General features: G+C 49.6%; 1 protein-coding gene across 1 annotated transcript in view; it reads right to left on the bottom strand.

The window, feature by feature from the left end:
* LOC148506515 (class I histocompatibility antigen, F10 alpha chain-like) overlaps positions 1 to 24,563 on the bottom strand; it is a 66,246-nt gene that overhangs the window by 4,387 nt on the left and 37,296 nt on the right. Inside the window, exons 5-7 of the mRNA XM_088446531.1 lie at positions 23,728 to 23,838; positions 17,562 to 17,597; positions 8,115 to 8,154 (exon numbers count right to left, since the gene is read on the bottom strand). Coding sequence (XP_088302657.1) covers positions 8,117 to 8,154; positions 17,562 to 17,597; positions 23,728 to 23,838 — 185 coding nt within the window. The 3' untranslated portion in view covers positions 8,115 to 8,116. The remainder of the gene's footprint in view (positions 1 to 8,114; positions 8,155 to 17,561; positions 17,598 to 23,727; positions 23,839 to 24,563) is intronic.

The following is a 24,563-nucleotide window of genomic DNA, read 5'->3' as shown; positions in this document are numbered from 1 at the left end:
CCCTTCTCCCTCCACATCCCACACTATGCTTCCCGTCTCCCTCCACATCCCACACTGTGCTTCCCTTCTCCCTCCACACCCCACACTGTGCTTCCCGTCTCCCTCCACACCCCACACTGTGCTTCCCGTCTCCCTCCACACCCCACACTGTGCTTCCCGTCTCCCTCCACATCCCACACTGTGCTTCCCGTCTCCCTCCACATCCCACACTGTGCTTCCCTTCTCCCTCCACATCCCACACTGTGCTTCCCTTATCCCTCCACACTGTGCTTCCCTTCTCCCTCCACATCCCACACTGTGCTTCCCATCTCCCTCCACATCCCACACTGTGCTTCCCTTCTCCCTCCACACTGTGCTTCCCTTCTCCCTCCACACCCCACTGTGCTTCCTGTCTCCCTCCACACCCCACACTGTGCTTCCCGTCTCCCTCCACATCCCACACTGTGCTTCCCTTCTCCCTCCACATCCCACACTGTGCTTCCCTTATCCCTCCACACTGTGCTTCCCGTCTCCCTCCACATCCCACACTGTGCTTCCCGTCTCCCTCCACATCCCACACTGTGCTTCCCGTCTCCCTCCACATCCCACACTGTGCTTCCCTTCTCCCTCCACATCCCACACTGTGCTTCCCTTATCCCTCCACACCCCACACTGTGCTTCCCGTCTCCCTCCACACCCCACACTGTGCTTCCCGTCTCCCTCCACACCCCACACTGTGCTTCCCGTCTCCCTCCACACCCCACACTGTGCTTCCCGTCTCCCTCCACATCCCACACTGTGCTTCCCGTCTCCCTCCACATCCCACACTGTGCTTCCCGTCTCCCTCCACATCCCACACTGTGCTTCCCGTCTCCCTCCACATCCCACACTGTGCTTCCCTTCTCCCTCCACATCCCACACTGTGCTTCCCTTATCCCTCCACACTGTGCTTCCCTTCTCCCTCCACACTGTGCTTCCCGTCTCCCTCCACATCCCACACTGTGCTTCCCTTCTCCCTCCACACCCCACACTGTGCTTCCCATCTCCCTCCACATCCCTGTGCTTCCCATCTCCCTCCACATCCCACACTGTGCTTCCCTTCTCCCTCCACATCCCACACTGTGCTTCCCGTCTCCCTCCACATCCCACATTGTGCTTCCCGTCTCCCTCCACACTGTGCTTCCCGTCTCCCTCCACATCCCACACTGTGCTTCCCGTCTCCCTCCACATCCCACACTGTGCTTCCCTTCTCCCTCCACATCCCACACTGTGCTTCCTGTCTCCCTCCACATCCCACACTGTGCTTCCCTTATCCCTCCACACTGTGCTTCCCGTCTCCCTCCACATCCCACACTGTGCTTCCCGTCTCCCTCCACATCCCACACTGTGCTTCCCATCTCCTTCCACATCCCACACTGTGCTTCCCGTCTCCCTCCACATCCCACACTGTGCTTCCCTTCTCCCTCCACACTGTGCTTCCCTTCTCCCTCCACATCCCACACTGTGCTTCCCTTATCCCTCCACATCCCACACTGTGCTTCCCATCTCCCTCCACACCCCACACTGTGCTTCCCGTCTCCCTCCACACTGTGCTTCCCTTCTCCCTCCACATCCCACACTGTGCTTCCCTTATCCCTCCACACCCCACACTGTGCTTCCCATCTCCCTCCACACCCCACACTGTGCTTCCCGTCTCCCTCCACACTGTGCTTCCCGTCTCCCTCCACACCCCACACTGTGCTTCCCGTCTCCCTCCACATCCCACACTGTGCTTCCCGTCTCCCTCCACATCCCACACTGTGCTTCCCATCTCCCTCCACATCCCACACTGTGCTTCCCGTCTCCCTCCACATCCCACACTGTGCTTCCCTTCTCCCTCCACATCCCACACTGTGCTTCCCTTATCCCTCCACACTGTGCTTCCCTTCTCCCTCCACACCCCACACTGTGCTTCCCGTCTCCCTCCACATCCCACACTGTGCTTCCCTTCTCCCTCCACACCCCACACTGTGCTTCCCATCTCCCTCCACATCCCTGTGCTTCCCATCTCCCTCCACATCCCACACTGTGCTTCCCTTCTCCCTCCACATCCCACACTGTGCTTCCCGTCTCCCTCCACATCCCACACTGTGCTTCCCGTCTCCCTCCACACTGTGCTTCCCGTCTCCCTCCACATCCCACACTGTGCTTCCCGTCTCCCTCCACATCCCACACTGTGCTTCCCTTCTCCCTCCACATCCCACACTGTGCTTCCTGTCTCCCTCCACATCCCACACTGTGCTTCCCTTATCCCTCCACACTGTGCTTCCCGTCTCCCTCCACATCCCACACTGTGCTTCCCGTCTCCCTCCACATCCCACACTGTGCTTCCCATCTCCTTCCACATCCCACACTGTGCTTCCCGTCTCCCTCCACATCCCACACTGTGCTTCCCTTCTCCCTCCACATCCCACACTGTGCTTCCCTTATCCCTCCACATCCCACACTGTGCTTCCCATCTCCCTCCACACCCCACACTGTGCTTCCCGTCTCCCTCCACACCCCACACTGTGCTTCCCGTCTCCCTCCACATCCCACACTGTGCTTCCCGTCTCCCTCCACATCCCACACTGTGCTTCCCTTATCCCTCCACACCCCACACTGTGCTTCCCTTCTCCCTCCACACCCCACACTGTGCTTCCCGTCTCCCTCCACATCCCACACTGTGCTTCCCATCTCCCTCCACACCCAACACTGTGCTTCCCATCTCCCTCCACACTGTGCTTCCCTTATCCCTCCACACTCCACACTGTGCTTCCCGTCTCCCTCCACATCCCACACTGTGCTTCCCTTCTCCCTCCACACCCCACACTGTGCTTCCCTTATCCCTCCACACTGTGCTTCCCATCTCCCTCCACACCCAACACTGTGCTTCCCGTCTACCAACCACATCCCACTCTGCTCCACTCCCCCGATCCCCATCCCACACTCTGCTCCCCTCCCCCATCCACATCCCACACTCTGCTCCCCTCCCCCATCCACATCCCACACTCTGCTCCCCTTCCCCTATTATACTCCCTTGTTTCCCTGTTACATCTCACACTATATTATGTGCTCCCCCCTCCACATTGATCCCACATTTTATGCTCCCCAAGATTAGATGCTCTCCGCAGTAGTTACAGTACTTTACCTTACTAATACTGGAAAGGAGCTCCAGGGTCGCCTGTCTCTTGTCGTTTTTCTGCTGCTTGCTGGCTCCCCTGTCAGTGACAGCCCACTGCCAGCGATCACTATCAAGATGAGGCAGTGCAGGGGAGCCATGTATCCAGAAGAGACATCAGTCCACACAGCAGAGGCCAGCTGCCTGCTGTGTTGATGATGCTGCTGTGGCCAGGGGGCGGGCCTGGATAGATGGGGCGGGGCTGCCTGCTGTGTTGATGATGCTGCTTTGGCCAGAGGGCGGGCCTGGATAGTTGGGTTGGGGCTGCCTGCTCTTTGGATCCTTCAGCCAACTATCCAAGGAGTTAGGTCAGTGTGTGTGGTCCGCAGCGCCGTGCACTGCTACAGTACCCTATAGTACACTACACCCTCACTAGTCACTACGTCCCTGGCCCGGGCCGCTGGCAAGCACTAGTAGCTGCCCGGTACCAGACCTTTAGCGCCCCTGATTTCTATCCCCTGGTCACAGGTGGCACCGCCGGGTGCCCCCCTCCCCCCGGCGAGTGCTCTCTTAGCAAAGGGTTACATACGCCCCTGCATGTGGGCTGCTAGAGTACACTGTAATGCAAAGCAGAAGCCTGTGTTACGGCAAAGGGGAGGAGGAGAAACAAAAAGCACGGCTGAATGAACTTAAGTGTTACCTTTTTTATCTAACAGTCTTTGAGTCACACAAGCCTCAATGCTGGTCTCTCTGCAGCATCAATGCTGTAGAGACCTTTCAGCGGGGGATGGCTCCCGACACCCGCAGGCGGCGAGCGGTTACCCGGCAAAGTAATGCTGGTAGGCGGGAGGAGGTTCAAAGGGACAACGCACAAGCTAAAATGCTGGACTGCAGATATCTTTACCTTCCAGCAGGGGACGGCTCACGGCACGCGAGGGCTGATGGGCGGGTAGTGGGACAATTACATTTTCACTGAGCCAGCCGCATAAACACACACTGCACCTGGCTCTTTAAGGGGCTGTCCTTGCGGGCGGAGACATGTAGCTGTCCCACTCAACCCTTTGCCATAGCAACAAGAGAAAAATATATATTTTTATTGCTTGAAGTGCCGGTATGCCATACCGCTGCATACCGGCACACTTCGAGCACTGACACAGATTATAGATGTGATTACAGTACACTCGGCCTCACCATATGCCATCTGTATAACCTGCTTATTGTAAACGTTATATTACTCAGATTATAGATGTGATTACAGTACACTGGGCCTCACCATATACCATCTGTATAACCTGCTTATTGTACACGTTATATTACTCATATTATAGAGGTGATTACAGTACACTGGACCTTACCATATACCATCTGTATAACCTGCTTATTGTACACGTTATATTACTCAGATTATAGATGTGATTACAGTACACTGGGCCTCACCGTATACCATCTGCATAACCTGCTTATTGTACACGTTATATTACTCAGATTATAGATGTGATTACAGTACACTGGGCCTCACCATATACCATCTGTATAACCTGCTTATTGTACACGTTATATTACTCATATTATAGATGTGATTACAGTACACTGGGCCTCACCATATACCATCTGTATAACCTGCTTATTGTACCCGTTATATTACTCAGATTATAAATGTGATTACAGTACACTGGGCCTCACCATATACCATCTGTATAACCTGCTTATTGTACACGTTATATTACTCAGATTATAAATGTGATTACAGTACACTGGGCCTCACCATATACCATCTGTATAACCTGCTTATTGTACCCGTTATATTACTCAGATTATAAATGTGATTACAGTACACTGGGCCTCACCATATACCATCTGTATAACCTGCTTATTGTACACGTTATATTACTCAGATTATAGATGTGATTACAGTACACTGGGCCTCACCATATACCATCTGTATAACCTGCTTATTGTACACGTTATATTACTCAGATTATAGATGTGATTACAGTACACTGGGCCTCACCATATACCATCTGTATAACCTGCTTATTGCACACGTTATATTACTCAGATTATAGCTGTGATTACAGTACACTGGGCCTCACCATATACCATCTGTATAACCTGCTTATTGTACACGTTATATTACTCAGATTATAGATGTGATTACAGTACACTGGGCCTCACCATATACCATCTGTATAACCTGCTTATTGTACACGTTATATTACTCATATTATAGAGGTGATTACAGTACACTGGACCTTACCATATACCATCTGTATAACCTGCTTATTGTACACGTTATATTACTCAGATTATAGATGTGATTACAGTACACTGGGCCTCACCGTATACCATCTGCATAACCTGCTTATTGTACACGTTATATTACTCAGATTATAGATGTGATTACAGTACACTGGGCCTCACCATATACCATCTGTATAACCTGCTTATTGTACACGTTATATTACTCATATTATAGATGTGATTACAGTACACTGGGCCTCACCATATACCATCTGTATAACCTGCTTATTGTACCCGTTATATTACTCAGATTATAAATGTGATTACAGTACACTGGGCCTCACCATATACCATCTGTATAACCTGCTTATTGTACACGTTATATTACTCAGATTATAAATGTGATTACAGTACACTGGGCCTCACCATATACCATCTGTATAACCTGCTTATTGTACCCGTTATATTACTCAGATTATAAATGTGATTACAGTACACTGGGCCTCACCATATACCATCTGTATAACCTGCTTATTGTACACGTTATATTACTCAGATTATAGATGTGATTACAGTACACTGGGCCTCACCATATACCATCTGTATAACCTGCTTATTGTACACGTTATATTACTCAGATTATAGATGTGATTACAGTACACTGGGCCTCACCATATACCATCTGTATAACCTGCTTATTGCACACGTTATATTACTCAGATTATAGCTGTGATTACAGTACACTGGGCCTCACCATATACCATCTGTATAACCTGCTTATTGTACACGTTATATTACTCAGATTATAGATGTGATTACAGTACACTGGGCCTCACCATATGTCATCTGTATAACCTGCTTATTGTACCCGTTATATTACTCAGATTATAAATGTGATTACAGTACACTGGGCCTCACCATATACCATCTGTATAACCTGCTTATTGTACACGTTATATTACTCAGATTATAGATGTGATTACAGTACACTGGGCCTCACCATATACCATCTGTATAACCTGCTTATTGTACACGTTATATTACTCAGATTATAGATGTGATTACAGTACACTGGGCCTCACCATATACCATCTGTATAACCTGCTTATTGTACACGTTATATTACTCAGATTATAGATGTGATTACAGTACACTGGGCCTCACCATATACCATCTGCATAATTTGCTTATTGTACACGTTATATTACTCAGATTCTAGATGTGATTACAGTACACTGAACCTCACCATATACCATCTGTATAACCTGCTTATTGTACATGTTATATTACTCAGATCTGTACCCATTGATGCGACCAACGGCCGACATATTGGGCGGTCCCCACACACTGAGCGATCTGGTGCCCGACCGTCCGATATGCCGCCCGAGCATAGCCCCAGCATAGCGCTGCATAGGAACATCAGCTGTATCACCTGATCTTTTGAATATGAATAAAGATCAGGCGAAGAAACATACGCTCCCACGGGAGCAGGCAATGCACAATATAATACATACAAATGGACCATAGCGGATTTATCTCTCCAATCCATTGGATCGTTAGCTATATTACACCATGTGTAGGCACCTTTAGAGAGACACAGGGGGTTGGTGCTGGGGAGACACACGGGATTGGCGCTGTGGAGATACACTGGAGAGAGACAGTGGGATGGTGCTGGAGACACATAGGTAGGACCACTGGTAGGATTAGAATAAAAGGCTGGGGGGACAGTAATCTTCAGTAAGGCACCAATTCTAAAGAAATCATATTACTGATACTGATACATATGGTACTAAAATTAGCAAATATATTTTATTCACATAAAGTAGTTTGATCGGGAAAACTCACATTTTGCCCCAAAACTCCTGTTATTATGTATTATCTGTTTGAACCTCTGTTGCACAATGATGATATTGGCTTTATTCCTACACAAAATAGGCAGCTTCCGGCCCATGTGATCTCCTACATGAATAGCGAATGAAGACACTGTCTGCCCAGGGAGGAACTATTTCTTCAGAGGTTCCCTCAGAGAAACCACCATAGAGGTAAGGTGTATTTTATTTAGTGCTTTTTTTTTTTTAAGGCTGGCGCCAATGGGACTTTTCACCCTCAACTTGATCTAGTACCGGCTCTGCAAATAGTGCAACTCTTGTATGACAGGCAGCCTGACTGAGCCTATCATTGCAAACAGAGCGGCCCACGGAGGATCTCTTTAAACATTGCAAAATGAGGTCACCTTTGTCTTATGAGACAGAGATCCCCCCACGGTGGGGAGGGAGGTTGTGAGGCCTCTTCTCACCCTCTGCTCTGCTTAGCAGAGCAAGCGGTAAATATAGGGCGTGCACATGTGCGCAGCGTCTATTCACTGGAGAGAGGGACTAGAGGCATGTCCAGCAGCTACTGGAGCACGGTGCATGGCCCCAGGGTGATGAAAATGGGGGGCTGTCAGGCATGGCATTACACTCACAGCCATGCCCCTTTCCACAGGGCCATGCCACTTTTCCACCTGGAGCACTTACATTAAATTCCCAGTTTGTCCCTGTTGTTAAGTATGTACCCAACTTATCGCTTTCTTGCTAGTGTGTTAAGGTTTTGTTGTACTTTTATTTTGTAACTATTGCTTATATGTGTGACGGACCCACAATGAACCAACATAAGTGCCTCACCCACTGTGGTAATGCTTTTATGGCGGTGTATCCATGAAAGACACCACAAGAGAGATGGAGCTGCCCAGGTAATACAGTGCTCTAGAACTTACACTCAGAGGGCGGATGAGTTACAGGAGTCATCTTCTTTGTCTGTAAAAATAGAGTATTAGTTGTATGAGATTGTTCTTATCGGTTAGCATTACTGCCTCACAGTACTGAGGTCTTGGCTTCAAGTCCCACCAAAGCTATATTGGTGTGGAGTTTGTATGTCCTTTCCATGGGTTTCCTCCTACAATCCAAAAACTTACTGGTGGGTCAAAAGGATTCTGACAAAAGTGTGTGTGTGTGTGTGTGTGTGTGTGTGTCTGTGTCTCTCTTCTGGGGCAGGGGCTGTTGTGAATTGCCAAATATTCTGTAAAGTGCTGTGGATATACGTGTGCGCTATATACTGTAAATAACTTAAAAATAAAACAATCCTTATCTTTCACACATTTCTTTATAGCAACACATATCACACCTACAGCTCACACACGATAACATACAGATGGGGCAGAGCAGATAACAGCAATGTTACTTACTGGGGGGTCACACACATGATACATACAGATGGAGCAGAGCAGATAACAGCAATGTTACTTACTGGGGGTCACACACATGATACATACAGATGGAGTAGAGCAGATAACAGTAATGTTACTTACTGGGGGTCACACACATGATAACATACAGATGGGGCAGAGCAGATGACAGCAATGTTACTTACTGGGGGTCACACACATGATAACATACAGATGGAGTAGAGCAGATAACAGCAATGTTACTTACTGGGGGTCACACACATGATAACATACAGATGGAGCAGAGCAGATAACAGCAATGTTACTTACTGGGGGTCACACACACAGAGCCGGATTTAGACCTCCCGAGGCCCTAGGCAAGCCATTGTTTAGGGGCCCTCTCCCCCAAACAATCCTGTGCATATATTACAGTAGGTGTCACTGGAGCAAGACACACATATCATATTATATATTATATACGCGCATCGTTATTTATATATATATATATATAATATATATATATATATATATTTCTACTTCAGGGTCCATAGGGTATCCACAGGATACCTTGGGGTATAGGTGTGACGTCAGTCATCGGGCACCATAGAGTTAAGCTTTCAGCCTCCCAGGATGCACTAGGGTCCCCCTCCTATACCCCGCCCCCAAGCCAAGGCGCCTCAGTTAGTTACCAAGCCATAGGCCGGAGGAGGAGAAGGAAGAGAGAGAAAGAAGATCTGGATACACACAAGAATCACACTCTCACCAGAGGGAGACAGAAAAAACGGTGACCAGAGTAAAGACCAGAGTAAAGCCCATCTGCAGCACAGGTGCGACAGGGCGGGAGTCCTGTGGAACCCTATGGACTTCGTAGAAATAGAGATAACAAAGGTAAGTTCTTACCATATCTCATATTTTCTACTTCAGGGTCCATAGGGTATCCACAGGATACCTTGGGGATGTCCCAAAGCAGTATACTTTAATGGTGGGGACGCTCCTGTGCTGAAAGGAGAATCCGCCGCCCGAAGGAAGCATCCTGAGAGTACCAGAACGCCGGTACCGATCCGGGGATGCTGGTGAGCATCTGGGGTCACAGCTAGCGGTGACCCCAGATGTTCAGAACCATGGCCGGAATCAAGGGGGACAGCAAGGTAAGCAGCGGGGTCCCGCGGTGGGTCCCCGCTGTTACATGGTCCAGAGTCCCCAGGCAGGGGGCTCCCTGGGGACTGGCTGCAGCGTGGAGCCAGGTATATAGCCTGCGCTTCCACTACCCCCCTGGGACAGCGGACCGCAGCACAGCGGTAGTGCTGCGGCGTCCCGGGGATTAAATGCATGCCAGGGGAGCGCGCCTTCCCTGTCTCACAGCCGGCGCCTCCCCCACTGCACACAGCCCTCTCTGCAACTCGCTGACTGGCCCTGTGGCAGCGCTCCTCCCCCAGGCCAGCCTCCTCTCTGCTCCTCGGCGGCCATCTTCCTGAACGCATGGTGAACGCTGCTGGAAGTCTGGACGGAGGCATCGTGGTCTGGGTCCCCCCGCATACCTCTCCTCCGCTGTGGTCGGGTCTGTGTATGCAGTGCTGTGTCCTACCAGACTCTGTGTCTGTGTAGTTGATTTATCAGCGCTGGTTGGTGCAGGAATTGATTTTCTTTGCATTGTATGTTACTGTGCTAGCGCTGCTGCCTGTACTTTCCATTTCTGACTGTCAGCTTTATTACTGTCCCTGTTCTTTCTGCTAAAGCCCTTGCGGTGCGGTGCTGCAGGGTGGTGAGAGGGGTCACATACTTTGTGCCATCATGTCTGAAAGTGACTTTCCTCTCCGGCTACAGTGTACTACGTGTAAAGTACCTTTATCGGAGGGGGAGGGTAGCGCGGAGGGCCTCTGCCGGCAGTGTTTGTCTATGGCGCGGCCTATTACGGTTACAGCACTGGTACAGGAGCCGCCCTGGGCTTGTTTCGCTCAGGCGCTTACAACCTTAGTGGGCCAGTTAGCTCCGCAGCCCGCGTTTACACCGATGGGTTTGTCCCAGCAGTCAGTGGTGTCGTCACCCATGCAGGGTTTCCTAAGACAATTGGTGGTACCCCGCAGTCTCCCTATTTCCCCTCTCCCGGTTTCTCAGGAGCCGGCGTGGGTTAACTCCCTGACGAGTTCTGTACAGCACTTGTCGGATGTGTTGCAGGGGGAGGCTGTGATGCGGCCACATAAACGGCCGGTGGAGTCTTTGTCGGCTCCTTATGAGGATGACGAAGGGACGTCTGATGATGGGGAGATTCTGGATCCTTACGATCAGGAACCTCTCCATACTAAGGACGCAGACGCTCGGTCCAAGGTGTATATTCCTGGACTTATTCGGGCAGTCCGCACAGCCTTGGTGATTGAGGACGAAGTTCCCCCAGCGGCTAAATCCAAGTATGCCTTTTTTAAGGATGTGAAGGGTGTCGCCACAGTCTTTCCTCTTTCGGGTCAGTTGGTGGACCATTTAGAGGAGGTGTGGAAACAGCCTGGCAAGCGATACCAGCCGCAAAGGCGCCTGGCGGTGGCTTATCCGTTCGCGGATAATTATTTTGCTAAGTGGGAATCCCCTCCACAGGTGGATTCTCACGTGACACGTCTTGTCCGTAGTGCCACATTACCAATGCCATCCATGTCCTCCCTTAAGGATGCTACGGACCGCAAGGTGGAGATCTGCCTGAAGTCCGCTTATTCCCTTGCGGGGGGGGGCAGCGCGGCCGGCTATGGCCATTTGCTGGGTTGCCCGAGCTATGGAGCGCTGGGCAGATTCGTTGGAGGCGTCCTTCGATTTCGACTGTCCGGCGGAACAGGCGGAGTTGATTGGTAGTCTCCGTGATTCAGCCACTTATATCAACGAGGCGGCCTTAAACATTAGTACCCTGGTGTCTCGAATTTCTTCGGCAGCAGTGGCTGCTCGTCGCACCTTGTGGTTGCGTTCCTGGAAGGCGGACGCCGATTCCAAAAAGGGTTTGGATATATTGCCTTTTAACGGAGAAGTTCTCTTCGGTCCAGATCTGGACAAGATTGTGGCCACGCTGGCGGCAGCCAAATCGGCATGTCTCCCGTCGGCCGCTGTTCCTTCGGGTTCAGGACCATCGTCCTTTTCGGTCTTATAGGGCCCAGGGCAGGCCCAAACCACAGTCTTTTCCCCGACAGGCTGGTCCCAAGAAATCGGCCAAGCTCCGGAAGCAGGCCTGGAGTACCAGACGTCCGGCCCCTAAGCCAGATGACAAGCCTACGGCCTGACGGTCCGGGCCTCCCTTTGGGGGATCCCAAAGTGGGAGGCCGCCTGCTGCAGTTCGCCCAGTGTTGGTCGGTCACCACGACAGACACTTGGGTTCTCGAGGTGGTCTCCCACGGGTACGCCCTCTCTTTCCGGCACAGACCCCCGGCTCGATTTTTCACCACGGGTCTACCATCAGACCGGAACAAGGCCACGGAGCTGCAGAAAGTCTTGCACACTATGCTCCAGGCTGGAGTTATAGTGCCTGTTCCATTCTCCCAGAGGGGCCAGGGTTTCTATTCCAATCTCTTTTTGGTGCAGAAACCCAATGGGTCGTATCGTCCGATTCTCAACCTCAAAGCTCTCAACAGGTCTTTGCGGGTGCCGAAGTTTCGGATGGAGACCCTACGGTCCATCATTCTGGCGCTGGAACCTGGGGACTACATGGTGTCAAAGGACATATAGGACGCTTACCTGCATGTCCCTATTCTTTTGCGCCATCAACAGTTCCTCAGGTTTGCAATCCGCAGCGACCACTTTCAGTTTCGGGCGTTGCCTTTTGGCCTGGCGACAGCACCGCGTGTGTTCACCAAGGTGATGGCGGTCATGGCGGCTTCTCTGCGGCTGCAGGGAGTCCGCATGTTGCCGTACTTGGACGACCTTTTATTAGTGGCAGGAACTCCGGAGCTCCTTCTGCGCCACCTGGACCTGACCATTGCGGTACTGCAACGGCACGGCTGGTTAATAAACTGGCAGAAGTCCACTTTAATCCCGTCTCGGCGGATTCTGTACCTCGGAGCCTTATTGGACTCGGGACAGCAAAGCATCTTTGTGACGGGGGAAAAGATCTCTGCTTTACAGTCGAGGGTGCGCAGTTGTCTGCACAGCCGCTGGGTGTCTCTACACTCGGCGATGAGGTTACTGGGCTCCATGGTGTCGGTGTTCGACATGGTGGAATATGCCCAGTTTCACTCCAGATCTCTGCAGCACCTGATCCTGTCCAAGTGGAACGGGCTGCCTCAGTCTCTAAAGTCCCAGACGATAGTGCTCACCTCGGAGGTTCGCCTGTCCCTTGCCTGGTGGTTGCAGACGACCCATCTCAGCAAGGGACGTCCGTTCTGGGTACCAAATTGGGTCCTGTTGACAACGGACGCCAGTCTTCGGGGCTGGGGAGCAGTTTCGGGTCCACACTTGTTCCAGGGCAGGTGGACCCCGACAGAAGCGGAACTTCCAATAAATATCTTGGAACTCCGTGCGGTCTTCAATTCCCTCCAGCAGGCACATCGGGTTCTCCAGGGTCGCCCAGTGCAGGTCCAGTCGGACAACGCTACCACCGTGGCCTACATAAACCGGCAAGGAGGAACCAGAAGTCGGGCGGCTCTCGTAGAGGTGTCTCGGATCCTGGTATGGGCAGAGCGCAATCTTCCGGCCATATCAGCTGTCTTCATCCCGGGAGTGCTAAATTGGGAGGCAGACTTTCTCAGTCACCAGGACGTTCATCCGGGGGAATGGTCCCTGCACCCGGACGTTTTTCAACTGCTGGTGGACAAGTGGGGTCTTCCAGAGATCGACCTCATGGCGTCCCGGCACAACAACAAGTTGCCGGTGTACGGGTCTCGCACAAGAGACGAAGAGGCGTCTCTGGTGGATGCTCTGTCCGTCCGGTGGACGTTCCAGTTCGCTTACCTGTTTCCTCCGGTTTCCCTTCTTCCACGGGTAATCCGGAAATTGAAACAGGAAGGAGGGACGCTCCTGTTGATAGCTCCCGCGTGGCCCAGACGGCACTGGTTCTCAGACCTTCAGGGTCTGTTCGTGGACAGTCCTCTGCGGTTGCCGCTACGACCGGACCTTCTGTCACAGGGTCCTTGTCTTCACCTGGACCTGACTCGGCTGTCTTTGACGGCGTGGCTGTTGAGACAGCCATGCTGAGGTCCAGGGGGTTTTCCAGCTCTGTAGTGCGTACCATGTTACGAGCTCGGAAACCGTCTTCCGCGAGGATATACCATCGCGTGTGGCATAGTTCTTCCAGTGGTGTCGACCGAGAGGTTATGCACCGCGGGAGTTTCGTCTGTCTCGGATACTCGCCTTCCTACAAGCGGGAGTAGATCATGGGCTTCGCCTTGCTTCTTTGAAGGTACAGGTTTCGGCCCTGTCTGTCTGGTTTCACCGTAGGATTGCTACAATCCCGGATGTGCGCACCTTTATGCAAGGTGTTCTCCGCATTCAGCTACCCTTTGTTCCACCTGTGGCGCCTTGGGATTTGGCCGTGGTCCTGAGGGCTCTCCAGGGACCGTAGTTTGAACCACTGGGCTCAGTGGATCTTAAATGGCTAACAGCTAAGACTGTTTTCCTTCTGGCTATTGCTTCGGCCAGACGTGTTTCTGATTTAGGGGTTATTTCTTGTAGACCCCCTTTCTTGATTTTTCATGGGAACAGGGCAGTGCTCCACACTCGGCCTGAGTTTCTTCCCAAAGTTGTTTCCCAGTTTCATGTTAACGAGGAAATCGTTGTTCCGGCCTTTAACTCACCTGGCCTTTCCGTGGGTGAGGCCTCTTTGGATGTTGTGCGGGCCTTAAGGACTTATGTTGACCGCACTTCTTCGTTTAGGAAGTCGGACGCCTTGTTTGTCCTCTATGGCTTCCGTAAAAAGGGTCGTCCAGGAATGATGATGTTCGTCCGTGCAAGATGACGTTTTGCCTCGTTCTGAGTTCCGTTTTTTTGGAGGGAAAAATCCGAACTCAACGTGCAAACTCGAACGTATCCGAGCCTGCACATCCCTAATATATATATATATATCATCCTGTAACAAATATATACATGAAAGGAGTGTGCATGTTTGTGTGTGTGTGTATGTGTATACATACATACATACACAGTGTGATAGGCGCGATGGGAAGTAAGGGGGTTAAATAAACTGAGGAAGACAGGAGGAAAAATTGTGTGAGATGGGAGGAAAGGGGGAAGAACAGAGGGAGACGGGAGGAAAGGGGGAAGAACAGAGGGAGACGGGAGGAAAGGGGAAGAACAGAGGGAGATGGGAGAAGGTGAGGGAACAGAAAGTAAGATGAAAACACCAACACAATAGGTAGTAACTCAGCAAATTATATATATATATATATATATATAGATAGATAGATAGATAGATAGATAATCTAGAGACATTGCAAATACTGTGCATAAATCCAGTAGGTGTTGCCAGGTCATGTCTTGATTATATATATATATATATATATATATATATATATATATATTTCCTTTCATAAATAAATGTGTGTATGCAGCTTCTGGTTGTTATAGTCACACTGACAGCCTGGCCCCTTCACTGCCCACCTAACAGCTCCACATGCCCTCTTACATAGCACCCATCATTCCCACCCCCCTCCCCTCACAGACCCCTCTCAGCAGCCATAGACCCTCTCCCCTCACACCATAGGTCCCCCCTCACAGCACAGACCCACCCTCCCCTGATACACTCCTCTCCCCTCACAGTACAGACCCTGCCTCACAGACCCCTCTCAGCAGCCACAGACCCTCTCCCCTCACACCACAGGTCCCCCCTCACAGCACAGACACACCCTCCCCTGACACACTCCTCTCCCCTCACAGTACAGACCCCGCCTCACAGACCCCTCTCAGCAGCCATACACCACAGGTCCCCCCTCACAGCACAGACCCACCCTCCCCTGACACACTCCTCTCCCCTCACAGTACAGACCCCGCCTCACAGACCCCTCTCAGCAGCCACAGACCCTCTCCCCTCACACCACAGGTCCCCCCTCACAGCACAGACCCACCCTCCCCTGATACACTTCTCTCCCCTCACAGTACAGACCCCGCCTCACAGACCCCTCTCAGCAGCCACAGACCCTCTCCCCTCACACCACAGGTCCCCCCTCACAGCACAGACACACCCTCCCCTGACACACTCCTCTCCCCTCACAGTACAGACCCCGCCTCACAGACCCCTCTCAGCAGCCATAGACCCTCTCCCCTCACACCACAGGTCCCCCCTCACAGCACAGACCCACCCTCCCCTGACACACTCCTCTCCCCTCACAGTACAGACCCCGCCTCACAGACCCCTCTCAGCAGCCATAGACCCTCTCCCCGCAAACCACAGGTTCCCCCTCACAGCACAGACCCGCCCTCCCCTCACACACTCCTCTCCCCTCACAGTACAGACACCCCCTCCCCTCACAGACCCCTCTCAGCAGCCATAGACCCTCTCTCCTAACGGTACAGACCTCCCTCCCCTCAGACCCCCTCCCAGCCCAGCATAGACCCCCGTCCCCTCACAGTTCCGCGCCTTTCTCCCCTCCCCACCAGCTCCAGCAAATGTACCTGCCTATGACGTCCATCTGTACCACGTCTGCATGGCTTGCCTCTTCAGCCTTAACAGCGGCACAGCGGGGGAGTGAGACAGTGAATCACTGTCACTGTCTGTCGGCGGGCGGGAGAGCGGGCGCAGCGGCATCCTCCTCACTGTGGCTGGTACTCCATTCAGCAGCAGCATTCCCGAGCCTGCCCCTTCCTGCTTAGGGCCGGCCAGCCCCGTCCTGAACTCCGCCTCCTCCCCCAGCTTAGTAGCAGCCGGGCCTCCGACGTGCTGCTACTACACTGCCGGTATGTGTGTCCTGTCTCCCGGCTGGTGCTAGTAGCAGCATGTCATAAACAGCGCTGCAAGTTCTCCCCAGGGACAGTTTTTGGGGGGCCTGCCCGGCCTGGTCACGGGCCCCTTGGGACCCGCCGGGCCCTAGGCAGCCGCTTAGGTTGCCTAGCGGCAAATCCGGCCCTGCACACACATGATACATACAGATAGGACAGAGCAGATAACAGCAATGTTACTTACTGGGGGTTACACACATGATACATACAGATGGGGCAGAGCAGATAACAGCCATGTTACTTACTGGGAGTCACACACATGATACATACAGATGGGGCAGAGCAGATAACAGCAATGTTACTTACTGGGGGTCACACACATGATACATACAGTTGGGGCAGAGCAGATGACAGCAATGTTACTTACTGGGGGTCACACACATGATACATACAGATGGGACAGAGCAGATGACAGCAATGTTACTTACTGGGGGGGTCACACACATGATACATACAGATGGGGCAGAGCAGATGACAGCAATGTTACTTACTGGGGGTCACACACATGATACATACAGATGGGACAGAGCAGATGACAGCAATGTTACTTACTGGGGGTCACACACATGATACATACAGATGGGACAGAGCAGATAACAGCAATGATACTTACTGGGGGTCACACACACGACACATACAGATGGGGCAGAGCAGATGACAGCAATGTTACTTACTGGGGGGTCACACACATGATACATACAGATGGGGCAGAGCAGATAACAGCAATGTTACTTACTGGGGGTCACACACATGATACATACAGATGGGACAGAGCAGATAACAGCAATGTTACTTACTGGGGATCACACACATGATACATACAGATGGGGCAGAGCAGATAACAGCAATGTTACTTACTGGGAGTCACACACATGATAACATACAGATGGAGCAGAGCAGATAACAGCCATGTTACTTACTGGGGGTCACACACATGATACATACAGATGGAGCAGAGCAGATAACAGCCATGTTACTTACTGGGGGGTCACACACATGATACATACAGATGGGGCAGAGCAGATACCAGCAATGATACTTACTGGGGGTCACACACATGATACATACAGATGGAGCAGAGCAGATAACAGCAATGTTACTTACTGGGGGTAGGAATATAATCATCACCAGGATTCACCCCTAAAAAATACACAAGACACCGGGGTAAGAACAGGAATAAGCAGAGTCTACAATCTCATTACAAATGAATGAACAGTGTCAGTCGGGGCTGTAGCTCCTCATACTCCTGTCCTTATTGCGCCTTATGGAGTGACTTAGACGCTTCTCTGCCACTGGTGGTCATTCCTGGAGTTTTGTATTTCTCAATATTGAAAATGTGTTTTATTCACCTAAAGTCACTTATAGTGTCATGGGCACTAGGCCCATGAGCAAATAGGCGGGCACAAGGCCCGGGGCTCAGTAGAGGGCAGTAGGCCCTATAGTATTCTCTAAAGCTCGGTTAGGAGCCAGTGATCTGGGTGTTAGGCCCAGATCACTACGGTTACAAGTAGGCGGGCACTAGGCCCATGGCCATCAGCCAGGCTCTAGGTCTGTACCCAATTCAGGACGGCGTTAGGCCCGATATAATAAGTGAGCCCCACAGTTAGGCAGGCCCATAGGCCTGAGCTCCATATAAAGTGGTGCTGGGCATTAGGCCCAGGCCACTAACAGAACCCATCATTAGGCAGGCCCATAGGCCTGAAGCACTGATATAGAAAGGCAGCCCCTGCGTAGATGATTAGAGGTGTGAGCAGTGGTGGAGAGCTGTCCGGCTCCCACCAATGAGGTAGTGTTTCCCCAGTCACTATAAAGAGGAGCTGGCCAGCTCTGGATAGGTAGGTAGCAGACATTTAAAGGGACAGCACCGTGTTTTGCTCTTGTATACTTATAGTCTGTGATTGGTGTTCCGTGCAGGGTAAAAGTTTAGTTATTGTTATACATGTCGCACTACACACACTGTAGGTTGAGAGCGATGTCATTGTAGTATGTGTAGTTGCGTGACATAGGTTTAGGCCCTGCACGGCTGTGTTGTGTATCTCCTTACAGGGACCTGTAGGCGAGTGAGCGGACAAAGAGCAGGAGTGGACACGGTGAGAAATAGCTGTGTGTACTGTCTCTCCCTGTTTGTTTGTCACTACCTATCTCTCCTTCCTTCTGGGCGGACGGTGGACCTTGCAACGTGGTGCAAGGACGGATCTTCACCTGGTGCGCGAGTACTGATAGGTGAAAATTCGGGATCTGAGGCCAAAAGTGCCAATGATGATCTTCACTTAAAACCTGAATTTATCCCTCAGTTCGGTAGGGCGCGTCGGTCGACGTGAGGAGGGACGGTACTCACCTCGTCTCCTTCACCCTAGGTCATCGTGTCCGTGTTCTGTTTGGGAGTTCCAGGACCGTCTGTTCAACACACGGCCTGAAGGTGAGAGGGTGCGACGCCAGGTAAGGAACAGACGTACACCTGCACGGCAGCAGGCACTGCACCACACCCCTCTTACACATTTTCGGGACAAAAATTTGTGGAGGGTTAGCATGGCGCGGCTTAGTCGCAAAGTCAGTGGCGTACCAAATTAGGCTATTTGGCGCTATTTGGGGACAGGTGTATTTGGACACATCTGTAGTCTAAACCAGTCTGAGACCCCTATATAAAAAATGCCCTCCCCATAATCTTATCGGAAACAAATGAGGTGTTTAGAAAAGACTAAGACCCTCATTCAGAGGCGGTCGCAAGAAGCGATCGCTCTCTCTGAATGAGGGCGGCCGCTTCTTTTTTTAGTACGGCCTCCTGGTGGCTAGCTAAGCTGTGGGTTACCACCCACAGCTTAGCGACCGACCAGGGTGATGGTTGCGATGGTCATGACCATCGTGACCATCGGGGCTTGCGACGAGACCCTAAGGTTGGGTCTCGACAAGCGCAAGCCCCAGGGAGCTTCCTGCTCTGATCGAGCAGGAAGCTCCCCACTGACATCATTGTCAGTGGGGCCGCCCCCAAATGGCAAGCGTACCGTTGGGAACGCCTCCGTTTCGCCGGCCACCCCCCCTGCCCGCCTCCCAAACAGGGCGAGCTGTCAATCACCATCGACAGCTCACCCCCTTTGGTGCGAGACCCGTAGCGACGGAGAGCCCGTCGCTAGCTGGATCTCGCACATGCACACGTCGGAGTTGGCTCTGACATGCGCATGCCCAGTGGGCAAACATCGACCCGTTTGCGAGCGCTCAGTGCTTGCGACCAGGTCTGAATAAGGTCCTAAGTACTAATAACAAAATTGAAAGGAATAACATTTATAACAACATCTCTCCTAGGGGCTATTTATCATTGTATATTTGCAGCTTAATCACCGAAAACAAGTTCTAACTAGAAAACTCCAATTAAATTACTTCTGAAGCTGCAGCAGTTTCTCACAAATGAACAGTTCAACCTACTGCTCCAAACATGCGTAGCACTGCTATTAATGTTCTTAATCCTATATAGTCCTTTAAAAAATAAATGTCATAAAGTGGGAAAACAGAGATTAATTACTTTCCCTTTGTTTCACAATCACTATCCACCAAACTTAAGTAATGTAAGGATTTCTAATGTCCCATTCAATATCAGAAAGTCACATATCTCCTCATGTAACTATTTTCTTCCAGAAGTATTTTGTATCTTATGTAAAAAAAAATAACCGTTTCTATGTACTCAAATTTTTTCAAAAAAGTATCCAATCCTTTATCGCTTCTTCCAAAACCTCTTATATAGGCGCATGCTTTCCAAGGTAATCAAATATGCATAAAGGATAAAAAAATGTCTTTAGTCACTAAAAAGGTCCACACAAGTATATTACTCCTGTGCCTCTGAGCGTAATCCGGCAATATAAAGCAGAAAATAACCAGGGGCCTCACCGGACCTTCAATGGTCTACTAGTTTTACCCACATATTGTTTCGTACATCTACATTGTATTAAGTAGATGACATTAGAACTATTGCAAGTAATATAATGATTTATTTTATATTCTTTCTTTGTGACACTTGTTATAAACGTCTCCGTTTTGCTATCTTCTTGTGTTCTACAACTTTTACAAGCTACACACAGGCCACACCGATAAAAACATTTCGATTTACACATGTGCCTATTCCTTGCGTGGGTGGTACTGCTCTCTTTACTAGAATATTTTGTAAATTGGGAGCACTCTTGTTAATTATAACAGGTTTATCAGGCAATATATGTTTAAAATTGGATCACTTTTCAAGATCCCCCAATATTTTTTTAAAATGGTTTCTATTTTTCTATCATCTTTACTGAATTTGGTAACAAACGAATTGGAGAAATCTTTATTTACTAATTTCTTTGTCTTTTTTAGAAGAGTTTCTCTAAATTTATTTTTAGAGAAGGGACATAAAAATAAACATCTAAAGACAGTCTTAGAGAATTTGGAAGGTGTAGAGTCTACAGCTTCCAATTCTCTAAGACTGTCTTTAGATGTTTATTTTTATGTCCCTTCTCTAAAAATAAATTTTTTAATAATACCCACTTTTTCCTTATATGAGTGTTTATTAGTGTAATTCCTTTTAATGCATCTAAATTGACTGCCCGGCACCTCTTTCAACCAACTTGGGTGATGGCTGCTGTCTATGCTTATAAAATAATTGCTGTCTGTCGGTTTAAAATAATTTTTTGTATGAATCTGGGATTGTTCTACATATATTGTTTTATATTGCCATATTACACTCAGAAGCACAGGAGTAATTATATACTTGTGTGGACCATTTTAGTGAATAAAGAATTTTTTTTTATCCTTTATGCATATTTGATTACCTTGGAAAGCGTGTGCCTATATAAGAGATTTCGGAAGAAGAGAGAAAGGATTGGATACTTTTTGAAACAATTTGAGTATATAGAGATGGTTATTTTTTTCCATAAGATACAAAATTCCTCTGGAAGAAAATAGTTACATGAGGAGATATGTGACTCTTTCTGATACTGAATGGGACATTAGAAATCCTTACATTACTTAAGTTTGGTGGATAGTAATTGTGAAACAAAGAGAAAGTAATTAATCTCTGTTTTCCTACTTTATGAATTTTTTTTGAAAGGACCATCTAGGATTAAGAACATTAATAACAGCGCTGTTACATTCCTCATGGTTTCCCTTAACCCCTGAAAACACCTGTTTATGTCGGTTAACCGCAAATATGAAGTTTCCCCAGATATATCACAGAGGGACCACAGTATATACCTCCGTTATCTGCTGTGATCCCTCCATTCCCGCCGCAAGCCACATCTCTAATAGGTTTTTATGGGGGATGCGATGCTGACGTATTTACCAATTTCCGGAATGCAAAAACATTCCGGAGATTGGCCCCCCCCCGCAGCTACCGCCATCTGAAGATGGTGGTAGGCCATTGCAGCCTATGGGCTACACACCGCGGATTCAGCCGTCATAAGGTTCCTCTGAAACCCTCCCCTGAAATGGGCGCTTTTCATGTGTGGTTAGCGGGACCTAATATCGTGCCCAACTGGGACCTAATATCGTGCCCAGTTCACATTCCCCCAAGGTTGCTAACTGAGCTGTATGCCTGTAGCTGTGTGTCTCTATTGTAGATGTGTCTCTGTACTGCTGTAGATTTGTCTCTGTGCCGCTGTAGTATGTGTCTCTGTTCTGCTGTAGATGTGTCTCTGTTCTGCTGTAGATGGGTGTCTCTGTTCTGCTGTAGATGGGTGTCTCTGTACTGCTGTAGATGGGTGTCTCTGTACTGCTGTAGATGGGTGTCTCTGGACTGTTGTAGATGGGTGTCTCTGAACTGCTGTAGATGGGTATCTCTGTACTGCTGAAGATAGGTGTCTTTGTACTGCTGTAGATGGGTGTCTCTGTACTGCTGTAGATGTGTCTCTGTACTGCTGTAGATGTTTCTCTATACTGCTGTAGATAGGTGTCTCTGTACTGCTGTAGCTGTGTCTCTGTACTGCTGTAGTTGGGTGTCTCTGTACTGCTGTAGATTTCTCTATACTAATGTAGATAGGTGTCTCTGTACTGCTGTAGATGGGTGTCTCTGTACTGCTGTAGATGGGTGTCTCTGTACTGCTGTAGCTGTGTCTCTGTACTGCTGTAGCTGTGTCTCTGTACTGCTGTAGTTGGGTGTCTCTGTACTGCTGTAGATTTCTCTATACTAATGTAGATAGGTGTCTCTGTACTGCTGTAGATGTGTCTCTGTACTGCTGTATATGTCTCTGTACTGCTGTAGATGTCTCTCTATACTGCTGTAGATAGGTGTCTCTGTACTGCTGTAGCTGTGTCTCTGTACTGCTGTAGTTGGGTGTCTCTGTACTGCTGTAGATTTCTCTATACTAATGTAGATAGGTGTCTCTGTACTGCTGTAGATGGGTGTCTCTGTACTGCTGTAGATAGGTGTCTCTGTACTGCTGTAGATAGGTGTCTCTGTACTGCTGTAGATAGGTGTCTCTGTACTGCTGTAGTTGGGTGTCTCTGTACTGCTGTAGATTTCTCTATACTAATGTAGATAGGTGTCTCTGTACTGCTGTAGATGGGTGTCTCTGTACTGCTGTAGATAGGTGTCTCTGTACTGCTGTAGCTGTGTCTCTGTACTGCTGTAGTTGGGTGTCTCTGTACTGCTGTAGTTGGGTGTCTCTGTACTGCTGTAGCTGTGTCTCTGTACTGCTGTAGTTGGGTGTCTCTGTACTGCTGTAGATTTCTCTATACTAATGTAGATAGGTGTCTCTGTACTGCTGTAGATGTCTCTCTATACTGCTGTAGATAGGTGTCTCTGTACTGCTGTAGCTGTGTCTCTGTACTGCTGTAGTTGGGTGTCTCTGTACTGCTGTAGATTTCTCTATACTAATGTAGATAGGTGTCTCTGTACTGCTGTAGATGGGTGTCTCTGTACTGCTGTAGATAGGTGTCTCTGTACTGCTGTAGATGGGTGTCTGTACTGTTGTAGATAGGTGTCTGTACTGCTGTAGCTGTGTCTCTGTACTGCTGTAGATGGGTGTCTCTGTACTGCTGTAGATGGGTGTCTCTGTACTGCTGTAGTTGGGTGTCTGTACTGCTGTAGATGGGTGTCTCTCTGTACTGCTGTAGCTGTGTCTCTGTACTGCTGTAGATGGGTGTCTCTGTACTGCTGTAGATGGGTGTCTCTGTACTGCTGTAGATGTGTCTCTGTACTGCTGTAGATGTGTCTCTGTACTGCTGTAGATGGGTGTCTGTACTGCTGTAGCTGTGTCTCTGTACTGCTGTAGTGTCTCTGCTTGTATCACCCTGTGATTGTCTCTCTCACCTGAGTGTCTCCTGTACAGAATGATTCCAGTAACAGCAATGGCCAACACTAGAACAACAGTGATGATGCCACCAATAATCCCCAGGCATAATGGCCGATTGTCATTAGGATCTATAAGAGAGAGACAGAGGAAATATGGGATGTGAGAGTCTCATCTATTTAGTTATGGAAATCAGACACTTACACAGTAGCACAGCTGGGTATGTATATAGTGCAATCGGCCGGGGGACTGACATAGTGTAAGTAAGACTCAGGGATAATAAATACAGTCAGACAAGTAATGTGGTAGATACCAAATGGCAGGGTCGGATTAAGGGCCACATGGCTGGGGATTAAAAATGTTCTAGGGCCTTTTATGGTAAGCGGAGGAGGTGTGACCAGTCGTGTCTGGGTGTGGCCAGTGCCATGTGGGCGTGTCCACCTTTACACTATCAGCCCCAATGTCTCCTTAACTATGTGAAATTATAGAAATTGCAGAATTATGTGAGGAAAATAAAAATACAATTTTAAAAGTAATATTTTTTGGCCAACCATATGGCCAGCTGGTGTTTGGCTGTCACTGTGCTGTCATGATGTTGGGCCTCATTATAAATAAAGGCCTGGGGCTGTAGCACCATCCGTCCCATTATTAATCCGGCCCTGCCTAATGGGATGTAACACAGCCGGGACCTATTTTCTGCTTTACATTTAGTAGACATGTTACACTATAGTCTATTCATCTCTGGTCTCTTACACGCTGCCATGTATATTTCTTTCAGGTGTTCTTGTCATTCATTTTATACAATAAACTGTTTGGAAATGTTATGTACAGTGTATTGTGCACAGTTTATAGCTCC

Source organism: Taudactylus pleione, unplaced genomic scaffold, assembly GCF_031769625.1.
Source record: "Taudactylus pleione unplaced genomic scaffold, aTauple2 ptg000400l, whole genome shotgun sequence".
Taxonomy (NCBI): Eukaryota; Metazoa; Chordata; class Amphibia; order Anura; family Myobatrachidae; genus Taudactylus; species Taudactylus pleione.
The sequence above is the reverse complement of the archived record's forward strand: the minus strand, read 5'-3'. Positions and strand labels throughout refer to the sequence as shown.